The sequence below is a fragment of the Ornithorhynchus anatinus genome, chromosome X3 (assembly GCF_004115215.2).
Source record: "Ornithorhynchus anatinus isolate Pmale09 chromosome X3, mOrnAna1.pri.v4, whole genome shotgun sequence".
NCBI classification, from domain to species: domain Eukaryota; kingdom Metazoa; phylum Chordata; class Mammalia; order Monotremata; family Ornithorhynchidae; genus Ornithorhynchus; species Ornithorhynchus anatinus.
Window position 1 is genome coordinate 391,462 of NC_041751.1, and position 13,420 is coordinate 404,881.

Sequence of the window (13,420 nt, forward strand, 5' to 3'; positions counted from 1 at the left end):
TACGTTCATCACTCCGTTAACAACAGCTCTGCACCGGTTTCTTTTATTTCCAGCTCATCGGGACTCAAGCTATACAGCTCAGAGGAAGGACGTCATGCAGTTATCTTGGCAGTAAGAGGAAATCACAATTTCCCTAGTCCAGATGCAATTTCGCACACTTCTTAGTCCCTGGAAAGGAACAGCGGCAGAGAACGCACAACTTGTGGGTTAGAGATTTTTCTTTTCTGTACTCCGCGAGGCCACCCGACAGCTGCATCCACTCGTGGTTTTCCCTTTCCACAGATGCTACCTTCTAAAAAAATTAAAACTGGAGCACCCTGCTTTTTCATTTTTAAGAATGCGGAGTCTGTTTGAGAGAGTACCTACTCTACCACCCCTAGGGACTATGAGTCGCTAGGCATTAGTCCCCGTATAAAAATGAGGCCATGAGCGGGTCCGACCCAGCAGAAGCCACACTCCCGGAGAGGCCCACGCCTCCCCAAAGGCCCCCGCGACGAGGGAAAGGCACCACAGTCCCCTCGCCTCGCCCGGAGCCCTGCGCAAAAACTGCTTTTGCAGAGAACGCGAGGCAGGGCCGGACCAACCTTCCCCAGAAATGAAAACACAGCGGATGACAGCACGGATCAACGGAAACGCAACGCAGCGGCGGTCGACTCCGTACTCGATCATATTATTCAAGTTCTCGCTTTATCCGGTGAAACAAAACACTGAGGAGTGGCGTGGCCGAGCGTCTCGAGCCCGGGCCTAGGAGTCGGAGGACCTGGATTCTCACCCCGGCTCTATGACTTGGCTGCCGTGTGGCCTTGGCCAAGTGTCACTTAACTTCTGTGCCTCGGTGTATTCCACTGTTAAATGGGGAGTCCGTGGCTGGTCACCCCCTACTTAAGACTGTGAGCCCCATGTGGGACAAGGTCTGTGCCTGGCCTGATGGGCCTGCATCTCCCCCCACTGCTTAGAACACGGCTTGACACCCAATAAGTGCTTCAATCCGATAATAGTAGTCATAAGAAAAGCCAGCCCTTCCCTCGCTCCTGAGGTGCACGCGCTGTCATTTGTCTAGTTACTCTGGAACTTCCTAAGTGTTTGTTGGCCAGGCACTAAGGGTCAGAGCAGGAAGGGGCCATTCAGGATGGAGCCAGTCAGTCCCTGGCCTGGGGGAGGTCCCCAGTCCTAGACCGAGGAAGACAGCAGGGTTTCTCTTGAAGAACTGGACCGTTAGATGGTATGGGTTCCTTTCAAATGTCGGGCACGAGCGAACGTGCGTCTTCCGGAGAGATGCGTGGATTGGACTAACCATTTGACAAAAGGGGTCCTCAAGGCGGGGGCCCGGTGGGAAGCAGCAAGACGGCAAGGGCTGCAGTAGCCCACAGGTCCAACAGTCCCTGCCGCTTCCTGGGGCTCCCTGTCCATAGGGGCTGCAGAAGGGGTCTCCAACTCGGGGTCGAGGGAAACGGCGGCACCAGCACCGCCGGCTCTGGGACCGCTCTGCCCGCCCTGAGCTTGCCCGGAGCTCTCGTCTCCCCGGGGCCTGAGGGAGGCAGGGGGCGGCTCAACAGTCACTAGAGGAACTGGCTTCTGGCAGCCCTGTTGGAAAACCATCCAATCCAATCTACGCAATACCGTAGCCGGAGCCACGCATCGCTCCGGGAGAGGTGCGTTCGCCGACACCCTAACTTTCGTCTGACAGAAAGTACCGTAATCAACTCGGGGCGTAGTTTAGGTCTGCCGCTCTGTAAATAACTTCTTGCCCGCTCTCTTTAAAGTAGTGCAGAGGTTTACACCGGGAAAGGAGTCAGGAATATTGACTTGAATTGGTTTTATTTCTTTGAGCCTCTACAGCAGAGGAGAACGGGCACTGAGGGACTTTGGGGAGCCAGTGACATGTACGGCCTTGGAAAGCAGAAACGGGTAAGTCAGCAAGTACTAAAAGTACATTAAATAAATGCAAGTTCTGGGGAACAGACATCTCGACATCAATTCCTGGGAAGCCATCACCTGTGAGGATCCACGTTCCCTACTGGCCTAAGAAGTCTTACAGGAAGGCAGGTTCCAGACCCAAGCGGGGTGCCAAAGAGGTGATCCACACTGGTTTAAGCACTCATCACTTCCAGCCCTAAATCCTGCGTCAGCCTCCTCGCTGCCCTCCTTGCCTCTCCGGTCTCTACTTCACTCCGCTGCCCAAAACGCTGCTCGAAAACTAAGTTCGGCACACGTCTCCCCATTCCCCGAAAATTTCCAAGGGTTACGGATCCATCTCTGCAAACGGAAACTCCTTACCAACAGTTTTAAGTCACTCCGTCAGCTCGCTCCCTCTAATAATCAACCGTTTTTATCGAGCCCTCAGTGCTTGAGAGAGTACACTATAACGGAGTTGGTAGACGCATTCCCTGCCCACAAGGAGCTTAGAGTTTAGAGGATATGTACATAAGTACACAACGCACCTAAGTGCTTGTGGGGCTGAGGGTGGAGAGAATAAAGGGTACGAATCCAACTGCGAGGGAGACACAGAAGGGAAAGGGAAGAGGGGAAATGAGCACTTGGTCGAGGAAGGAATCTTGGAGGAGGGGCGACTGATTAGACTTTGAAGTTGGGGAGAGTGATCGTCTGTCCGATATGAAGGGGAACGGAGGTCCGAGCCAGAGGGAAGGTACGGGCGAGGGGTTGGCAGCGAGATGGAGATACGGTGAGTCAGTTGATGTTCGAAGCGCCAGGTGAATGCGATGGGTTATACTAGAAAATCAGAGAAGTAAGCAAAGAGGGGGCAAGGTGACCGAGTGATTTAAAGCCGAGGTTCGTTGCAGAGGTGGATGGGCCACCCCTGGAGGTTCTTGAGGAGTGGGAAAACATGGACTGAGCCTTTTCGGGTTTTTTTTCCTTCAGAAAAATGTTCCGGGCGGCAGAGTGAAGTATGGACTGGAGTGGGGAGAGAAAGGAGCCAGGGAGGTCAGCAAGGAGGCCGATGCGGTAGTCGAGGTGGGTTAAGATAAATGCTGGGGTCAACAGGGTAGCAGTCTGGAGAGGAAAAGGCAGATTTTTGTGACACTGTAAACCTACAAAATCTGGTGACAGATTGAACATCATGTGGGGTGAGTGAGAGGAATCAGGGATATCGCCAAGGTTATGGGCTTGTGAAACAGGAAGGGTGATGGTGGCGTTTTACAGTCATGGAAAAGAAGGGGACGGCATGGTTTGTGGGGTGAGGGGAGACGAGTTTTGTTTTGGACACGTTAAGCTTGAGAGTTTGGAGGGACATCCAAGTAGAGATGTCCTGTAGGCAGGAGGAAATGTGAGATTGCAGAGAAGGAGTGAGAGATCAGGGCTGGAGGCAGGCTCTGTTATACTGCACTCTCCCAAGTCCTCAATACAGTGCTCTGCACACGGTAAGCACTCAGTTAAATACGACCGAAGATGTTGATTTGGGATTCATCCACAAAGCGATGGCAGTTGAAGTCACGGGAGCAAAGGGCTTCTCCGAAGGAGTGGGTGTAGATGGAGGATAGAAGTGGAGCCAGAACTGAGCCTTGAGGGACTCCCCCTCTCAGAAGGCGGGAGGCAGGAGGAGACTGCAAAAGACGGAGAATGAGTAGCCCGAGAGAAAGGAGGAGAACCAGGAGAGGACGGTGTCAACGGAGCCAAGGTCAGAATATATTTCCAGGAGAAGGGGGTGGGGTCCACAGTAACGAAGGCAGCGGAGAGCACAGGGTGAATCGGGATGGGGTTAGAAGTCGTCGGATTTGGGAAGGAGATCACTGGTGACCTCTGAAAGGGCAGTTTCCGTGAAGGGGGAGGAAGCCATCTTGGAGGGGGTTGAGGAGAGAAAGTTGAAGCAGCGGGTGTAGACAACTCGCTCGGCACCTTCCCTCCTCCGACAGACCATCGTTTCTCCCATCTTCGGAGCCCTCTTCGAGTCACATCTTCTCCAAGGGGCTTCCCTGACTAACCTCTCTTTTCTCCACTCTATCTGCTCGCCCTCCTGCATCACCAAACGCACTTGGGTCTGCCCCCTTTAAGCTCTTTGACACTCACCCGGGCCCCACGGCCCTCACATACATGCCGATCATCTGCCACTTCCCCTACCTCTGAATCTGTCCCCTTTAAGCCCTTGATGCCCATTCTCCGCTCCACGTCACTTATGTACATTTCTGGAATTCATTTTAACGTTCGGCTCCCCTCCTGGACCGTGAGCTCCTCAGGAGCAGGGGATGGGTCAAGTCGATCGTATTTACTGAGCGCTTACTGTTTGCAGAGCAGTATACTAAACCCTTGGGAGGATACAAAAGACATTCCCTGCCCAATATGCCTCTACCAACTCTGTTCTATTGTACTTTTCCAAGTGTGTAGTGCAGTAATAATAATGATGGTCTTTATTAAGCGCTTACTACGTGCCAAGCACTGGCCTAAGCGCTGCTGCACACAGCGGGTATCCGGCAAATGCCATGAATTTATTTTAACGTCTGTCTCCCCAGCTCGGCCCGTAAGCTCTGTGAACCGGTCTACTAGCTCCATGGCCCTGAACTCTCCCAAGTGCTTAGCTCAGAGCGCTGCACACAGTTGGTGCTCAATTCGCATCCCTGTGGGTCTCGTTTTATTGAGCGCTTATTATGTGCAGAGCACTGTACTAAGTGCTTGAAATGTACAATTCGGCAACAGATGGAGACAATCCCTGCCCAATGACGGGCTCACCGTCTAAGACGGTGAGCCCCACGTGGTACAACCGGATCACCTTGTATCCTCCCCAGCGCTTAGAACAGTGCTTTGCACATAGTAAGCACTTAAATACCATCATTATCATTATTCTCCGTGCCTCGGTGACTTCAACCATAAAATGGGGATTGAGGCCGTGGGCCCCACGTGGGATGACAGCTCTGTCCCACCCTCTTTGCCTGTAATAATAATAATAATGTTGGTATTTGTTAAGCGCTTACTGTGTGCTGAGCACTGTTCTAAGCGCTGTTTTATTACAAGGTAATCAGGATGTCCCACGTGGGGCTCACAGTCTTCATCCCCATTTTCCAGATGAGGTCACTGAGGCCCCGAGAAGTGAAGCGACTTGCCCCAGGTCACCCAGCAGACAAGTGGTGGAGCCGGGATTAGGACCCACGACCTCTGACTCCCAAGCCTGAGCCCTTTCCATTGAGCCACGCTGCAGTATTCATTCAATAGTATCTATTGAGTGCTTACACGTGGGACAACCTGATTATCCTGTAACTACCCCAGCGCTTAGAACAGTGCTCTGCACAGAGTAAGCGCTTAACAAATACCAACATTATTATTACTATATGCGGAGCACTGGACTACGCGCTTGGTAACCACCCCGATGCAGGGTCATTCATTTATTCAAGGGCATTTATTGAGCGCTTACCCTGTGCAGAGCACTGGACTAAGCGCTTGGAATGGACAATTGGGCACCAGCTAGAGACCATCCCTGCCCAACGACGGGCTCTAAACCGTGAAGCGGAAGAACTAGAGAAGCAGCGTGGCTCAGTGGCAAGAGCCCGGGCTGGGGAGTCAGAGGCCGTGGGTTCTCATCCCGCCTCCGTCGCTTGTCAGTGGTGTGACCCTGGACCAGTCACTTCTCTGGGCCTCAGTTCCCTCCTCTGGAAAATGGGGATGAAGACTGGGAGCCCCATGTGGGACCACCTGATCACCTCGTATGCCCCCAGTGCTTAGAACAGTGCTTCGCACGTAGTAAGCGCTTAACAAATACCAACATTATCATTATTAAACGGGGGAGACAGACAGCAAAGCCAAAGGGAACAAGACAACCTCATCAAGCTCAACAGAATCAACTTAGTACAGTGCCTGGCCCCAAGTAAGCGCTCAACGGATACCACAAGATGATGATGATGAGAGAAGCAGCACGGTGTAGTGAATAGAGGACGGGGCCTGGGAGCCAGAGGGTCATGGGTTCTAATTCCGGCTCCACCACCAGAGAAGCAGCGTGGCTCAGTGGAAAGAGCCCGGGCTGGGGAGTCAGAACTCATGGGTTCGAATCCCGGCTCTGCCACCTGTCAGCTGTGTGACTGTGGGCAAGTCACTTCACTTCTCCGTGCCTCAGTTCCCTTATCTGTAAAATGGGGATTAAGACTGTGAGCCTGGCGTGGGACAACCCGATGACCCTGTGTCTACCCCAGCACTTAGCACAGTGCTCTGCACACAGTAAGCACTTAACAAATACCAACATTATTAATTCCGGCTCCACCACTAGAGAAGCAGCGTGGCTCAATGGAAAGTCAGAGGTCATGGGTTCGAATCCCGGCTCGGCCACTTGTCAGCTGTGTGACTGTGGGCAAGTCTCTTCACTTCTCTGGGCTTCAGTTCCCTCCTCTGTAAAATGGGGATGAACTGTGGGCCTCACGTGGGACAACCTGATGACCCTGGATCTCCCCCAGCGCTTAGAACAGTGCCCTGCACATAGTTATCACTTAACAAATATCAACATTATTATTATTCTCTGGGCCTCAGTTCCCTCATCAGTAAAATGGGGATGAACTGAGAGCCTCACGTGGGACAACCTGATGATCCTATATCTCCCTCAGCGCTTAGAACAGTGCTCTGCACATTGTCAGCGCTTAACAAATACCAACATCATTATTAACTGCTGTGTGAATGTGGGCAAGTCCCTTCACTGCTCTGGGCCTCAGTTCCCTCCTCCGTCAAATGGGGACGAACTGTGAGCCTCATGTGGGACCACCTCATTCCCCTGTACCTCGCCCAGTGCTTAGAACAGTGCTCTGCACATAGTAAGTGCTTAACAAATACCAACATTATTATTATTAGTCTCTGGGCCTCAGTCCCCTCTTCTGTAAAAGGGGGATGAACTATGAGCCTCACGTGGGACCACCTCATTCCACTAGTATCTCCCCCGGCACTTAGAACAGTGCTCTGCACACAGTAAGCGCTTAAATACCAACATCATTATTATTATCTGCTGTGTGACTGTGGGCAAGTCCCTTCACTGCTCTGGGCCTCAGTTCCCTCCTCTGTCAAATGGGGACGAACTGAGAGCCTCATGTGGGACAATCTCATTCCCCTGTACCTCGCCCAGCGCTTAGAACAGTGCTCTGTACATAGTAAGCGCTTAACAAATACCAACATTATTATTATTAGTCTCTGGGCCTCAGTTCCCTCCTCTGTAAAAGGGGGATGAACTATGAGCCTCACGGGGGACCACCTGATGACCCTGGATCTCCCCCCAGCACTTAGGACAGTGCTCTGCACATAGTCAGCGCCTAACAAATACCAACATTATTATTATTAGTCTCTGGGCCTCAGTTCCCTCCTCTGTAAAAGGGGGATGAACTATGAGCCTCACGGGGGACCACCTGATGACCCTGGATCTCCCCCCAGCGCTTAGGACAGTGCTCTGCACATAGTCAGCGCCTAACAAATACCAACATTATTATTATTAGTCTCTGGGCCTCAGTTCCCTCCTCTGTAAAAGGGGGATGAACTATGAGCCTCACGGGGGACCACCTGATGACCCTGGATCTCCCCCCAGCGCTTAGGACAGTGCTCTGCACACAGTCAGCGCTTAACACATACCAACGCTATTATTATTATTAACTGCTGTGTGACTGGGGGCAAGTCCCTTCAGGGCTCTGGGCCTCAGTTCCCTCCTCTGACAAATGGGGATGAAGACGGGGGGGGGGGGGAGGGGGAGCCCCACGGGGGACCGCCTCAGAGGCCCCTCTGTCTCCCCCGGCGCTGGGAAGAGAGCTTGGCACCTGGTGGCCGCTTCCATGCCACCGTGATGATTACGACGATGACGTTTCGATGGAGACACCGGAGGGGCCGGGAGGCCCCGGCCCCTATGCGCATGCGCGCTGGCGCCGACCAAGCCCCCCCATCACGTGACGGGGAGGGCCCCCATCACGTGACGGGGGAGGCCCCCGCCGCCATCTTGAGGGGGCCGAGGCGGCGCGCGCGCGCTCGCCAACGGCCGGAAGGCCCAGCGCCCGCCACGTGACCCCGGCCCCTCGCCCAAGGCCGGGGAGGGAGGGAGGGAGGGGCCGCCACTCGAACCTAGCCCCCCCCCACCCCCCCCCCCCAAGGAGAAACAAAAATCCAGGCCAAGTTAGACTTGGGCTGCCCCTTCCCGGCTGGGAGGAGACGATGAGAATGATGCTGGCGTTGGTTAAGCGCTGACTAGGTGCCGAGCACTGTTCTAAGCGCTGGGGGGAGACACAGGGGAATCCGGTTGTCCCACGTGGGGCTCACAGTCTTAATCCCCATTTTAATAATAATAATAATAATAATGTTGGTATTTGTTAAGCGCTGACTACGTGCAGGGCACTGTTCTAAGCGCTGGGGGAGACACAGGGGAAACCGGTTGTCCCACGCGGGGCTCACAGTCTTCATCCCCATTTTACAGGTGAGGGAACTGAGGCACAGAGAAGTGACTCGCCCACACAGTCACACGGCTGACAAGCGGCAGAGCCGGGATTCGAACCCATAATCCCTGACTCCAAAGCCCGTGCTCTTTCCACTGAGCCGCGCTGAGAAGTGAAGGGACTTGCCCAAAGCCGCCCAGCTGACAAGTGGCCGCGCGGGGATTCGAACCCCTGACCTCGGACTCCAAAGCCCGGGCTCCTTCCACTGAGCCGCGCTGCTTCTCGTTTGACAGAGGAGGGAACCGAGGCACGCAGAAGTGAAGTGGCTGGCCCAAAGTCACCCAGCCGGCAAGCAGCGGGGCAGGGATTATTAATAATGACGACGTCGGTATTTGTTGAGCGCTTACTACGCGCGGAGCACTGTTGTAAGCGCTGGGGGAGATACGGGGGAATGAGGTTGTCCTACGTGAGGCTCCCGGTCTTCATCCCCATCTGACAGATGAGGGAACCGAGGCACAGAGAAGTGAAGTGGCCGGCCCACAGTCGCACAGCCGGCCAGCGGCGGAGCGGGGATTCGAACCCATGACCTCGGACTCTCCAGGCCGGGCTCTTTCCACTGAGCCACGCTGCTTCTGATGGGGTGGACGGGGGACCCCTCCCCACCCCCGGCCTGGCATCTCCACGACAGCCCCGCCATCGACTCCCTGATTCGCCGACCACGTTAAAAGCCTTCACCCGATCACCTTCTGTCAACCCCGGCGCTTAGGACAGTGCTTCGCGCACAGAAAGCGCTTAACGCATCCCGTCATTATCATGGCTCTTTCCTCTCACGTGCCGCCCTTCTTCTCAGAATGGCAAGCGACCTGCCTAGAATATAAAATCGTCACCTCGGACCGAGGGCATCTCGATCAGACCGGGAGCCCGTCGTTGGGCGGGGATGGTCTCTATCCGGTGCCCAAGTGTCCATTCCAAGCGCTTAGCCCAGTGCTCTGCACAGAGTCGGCGCTCAATACGACTGAAGGAATAGAAGGGCGGGTAGGGACCGCGGAAGGCACTTGCAACCCTGACTACCCGTACGGGGGTTCTTAAACTGTCGGCCGTCAACGCAGACTTCACAACCGACTCTCGACTAGGACCTACTCCTATTCCGTCCACGTGAAAACCAACTAATAATAACGTTGGTATTTGTTACGCGCTTACTATGTGCCGAGCACTGTTCTAAGCGCTGGGGGAGACAGAGGGGAATCGGGTGGTCCCACGTGGGGCTCACGGTCTTCATCCCCATATTGCAGATGAGGGAACTGAGGCACAGAGAAGTGAAGTGACTCGCCCACAGTCACCCAGCCGACGAGTGGCAGGGTTGGGATTCGAACTCATGAGCCCTGACTCCAAAGCCCGTGCGGGCTCTTTCCACTGAGCCACGCTATTTCGGGAAACGCCGGGAGCTTTTAACTCCGGGCCTCGTCGGCAATCTTCGAGTCAAATCGTCTCGGGTGGCGAAAGACGCCTTTTACCGTGTGGTAGGGGCGACGGGAGGCGCCCTTTTTTCACCTCGATTCGACCAGGCGGCCACGGGGACCGGAAGAGCGGACGCGGACACGTTGGGGTGGCCCGGCCCGCCGCGATACGCCGGGGGGCCGGACGTCGCTTTCCACCACGTGCCGTTCCCGCCAACTCGATCGAGCGGCCGGTCCGCCCGGCGCGAGGGCGTGGGCCCCGCGGCCGAGCGTCCCCCCGCGAAGCGCCCGAGGGGCGGCCGGTCCCTCCGTGGCCTGGGACGAGGCCCCGGCGGCCACCCGGGGCCGGGCCCGCGTCGGCGGGGCCGGGGCGCGAAGACGGCGGCGTCCCCGCCCCGTCGCCTCGCGCCCCTCTCCGAGGCCGGGGCCCCGGGACGGGCGGGCGCTCGACCCCAATTTCCGCGGCGAGGGCTTCGGCCCCGACGGGCCGTCTTCTCCTCCCGCGGCGGTCCCGCCGACTCGGTCCCGGGGACCCCGACCGGGGGGGGGACCCGGGTTCTAATCCCGGCTCGGCCCCCGGTGGGCCGTGTGACCCAACTCCTCCGGGCCTCGGTTCCCTCGTCTGTCAAATGGGCGGGAGGGGCGGGAGCCCCACGTGGGACCACCCCATGCCCTCGGCTCCCCCCCCGGGGCGCTCAGGGCAGCGCTCGGCACATAGTAGGCGCTGAGATACCGCTAGGCCGGGCCTGGCTTCTAGAAGGTTCTGGAGGAGGAGGAGGAGGCGCCCCGGGGGATGACGAGGAGGGGGCGGCGGAGGGGGTCTTACCTGGGCCCCGAGGCCGGCCAGGCGGGGGTCCTCCCGGTCGGCGCGGAGGGCGGCCCGCAGCCGGTCCAGGTGTTCCCTTAGGGTGACCCGCTGGTGGAAGGAGAAGGCGGGGTGCAGGGAGGCCATGGTGAAGAGCAGCAGCAGCTCCTCCTGGGCGGCCAGTCCCAGCCCCGGTCCCGGTCCCGGTCCCGGCCCCGGCCCCGGCCCCGGCCCGGCCCCGCCGCCCAGCAGCGAGTCGAGGCGGGGCAGGAGGCGGTGCAGGCGGCCGGCGGCCTCGCGGTTCTCGGAGCCCAGCAGGGCCAGGTAGACGATGAGGCGGGAGCGCACGGCCGGGTCTCGGAAGTCGGCCGGCGGGCCGGGGTCGGCCAGCCCGTTGGCCTTGGCCTCCGAGTCCCGCAGGTAGTGGTAGTCCTTGCGGGCCAGGTCCTCCAGGCACGACCCCAGGAAGCGCAGCTCCAGCGGGTTGCACAGGTCCAGCAGCCCGCAGAGGAACTCCAGGCGCTGCGCCGACCCCAGCGCCAGCCCGAACCACTCGTACACGCGCTCCTGCTCCTGCTCCTGCTCCTGCTCCCCCCCGCCGCCGGCGCCGCCGCCCGCCGCGGCGGGGGGTGCGGGCGGTCCGGGCGGCCCCGGGGCCCCGCGGAGGCGGCGCCCGGGCGGGGAGGGCGGCGGGGGCCGGGCGGGCGGGCGCAGCTGCGGCGGGCCGTCCCGCCGGCGCAGCGGCTCCTTCAGCCCCGTCCGGCCCTCGCCGCCCCGCTCCGCCTCCGCCGCCGCCGCCGCCGCCGCCTCCGCCTCGGCCCGCGCCGCCGGCGGCAGCTTCATCTTCAGCATCGTCGGCTAGGGCGGCGCGGGCATGCGCGGCCGGGGGGGCGGGGGCGCGCGCGGGGGCGCGCGGGTCAGGGCCGGGGCCGGGGCCGGCTCCCCCGACTCGACATCCGGGCGGGGGGCGGCGGGGCCCGGCGGATCCTCGGCCGAGAGGGGGGGGGCGGCGGCGGCGGCGGCGGCGGCGGCTTCTCCTCCTCCCGCTCGTCCCCCGGGCGCTCGGTCGCTGGGGCCGCTCCCCCGCCTTGGCCGCCTGACGGACTGAGGGAGCGACTGTCTCCCCCCCGACGACCCAGGGCGGCGACGCCCCCCCCCCCCCCGCCCCGCGCGAGCCGGCGGAGCGCGGCCGGAGGGCGGGCTGGAAGCCGATTGGGCGAGCGGCCGGGCCGCGCGCGGGCCTCCGCCTATCAGCGCCCGGGGCCGCCGCCGCCTCGACGCCCGCCGGGGCTCCCGCGGGGCCCTAGAGCCCGCCCGACTCCCGGGGAGGGCCCGGCTGAGCTACCCCGGGGGGGGGGGGGGGGCGTTATGTAAGAAGGAGGGGCGCCCCCCCTGCGGGGACCCGCGGGACCTCCGCCCCGCCTCCTCCTCGTCCTCCTCCTCCGCACTCGCTCCGCCCGCCCCCGGCGCGGGGGCTTCCGGGGGGAGGGGGCTCGGAGGGGTCTTCGCAGAGCGCTTAGGCCGGGCCGCGCACACTGTAGTAAGCGCCGCGGGAGGGGCGGCGCAGGGGGGCGGACGGCCGGGCAGGGAGGCAGAAGAGGGAGGACAGGCGGGGAGGGAATAGAGGAGGACGGGACAGAGGAGGAGGGAGGACAGAGAGGACAGCGAAGGAGAGAATAGAGGAGGAGGGAGGAGAGAGGATAGAAGGAGAGAACGGAGGAGGAGGGAGGACAGAGAGGAGGAAAGACAGAAGAGGAGGAGAGAGGACAGGAGGAGGGAGGATAGAGAAGGAGAAAAACAGAGGAGGGAGGACAGAGGAGGAGGGAAGACAGAGGAAGAGGAGAGAAAACAGAGGAGGAGGGAGGACAGAGAAGGAGAGAACAGAGGAGGAAGGAGGACAGAGAGAAGAAAACAGAGGAGGAGGAGAGAAAATAGGAGGACAGAGAAGGAGAGAACAGAGGAGGAGGAGAGAACAGAGGAGGAGGAGAGAACAGAGGAGGAGGGAGGACAGAGAAGGAGAGAACAGAGGAGGAGGGAGGACAGAGGAGGAGAGAAAAACAGAGGAGAAGGGAGGACGGGAGGATAGAACAGAGGAGGAGGGAGGACAGAGGAGAAGAGAATAGAGGAGGAGGGAGGAGGAGAGAGGATAGAAGGAGAGAACAGAGGAGGAGCAGACCGTGGGTGCACGGCCCCACCAGGAGAGTCAGTATCGCGGACGGTGCCCGGGGATGCAACGGCCTGGCTGCCCTGGCTCACCGGGCTGGAGTTGGGGATTCTAAAAAGAGGTGACAGGCCCAATATGCCGAGGTCGCAGGATGGCCGAGGGACATCTGCTCGGTTGGCAGAGGCACCATCACCCAGCCCAGCGGGGGCCCGGCGCATCCCGAACCCGGAGGCCGTGCGGGGAGGAGATCTGGGGAGGCCGGGGTCCCCAGAGGCCGGGGGGAAGGGGGGAATCGACTGAGACTTTCCCAAAGTGTACGTCTCAATGGCCTCTGGAAAACTCGGTGAAGCACTGTTCGCTGCTTGGAGAAATGAGGTTTAAGGTTGGGTAACTGAAATCGTTTCTCAAAGTTACCAAGTTTTTGGCCTGAGATAAAAATCATTTTGCCGTGTTAAATCATTTTACCAGGATTCTGGAGCTACTTAAGCCGTCCCCGCATCGCCGGGGAGGAGACCCATCCCGTGGGAGCCCTTTCGGTCACTCGGTAGCTTTTATTGAGTGCACGCCGTGTGCGGAGCACTCCACTAAGCCCTCGGGAAAGGACAGTTCGATAGAGTTGTTAGACGTGTTCGCTGCCCACAAGGAACTGAAGAATCTAGAG

The 13,420-nt window shown here is 59.0% G+C and overlaps 1 protein-coding gene across 1 annotated transcript in view; it reads right to left on the reverse strand.

Moving 5' to 3' along the window:
• The window catches only part of ZCCHC2 (zinc finger CCHC-type containing 2), a 41,651-nt gene extending 30,204 nt beyond the window's left edge, over positions 1 to 11,447 (reverse strand). Inside the window, exon 1 of the mRNA XM_029053596.1 lies at positions 10,617 to 11,447. Coding sequence (XP_028909429.1) covers positions 10,617 to 11,447 — 831 coding nt within the window. The remainder of the gene's footprint in view (positions 1 to 10,616) is intronic.
• Positions 11,448 to 13,420: the final 1,973 nt, after the last annotated feature.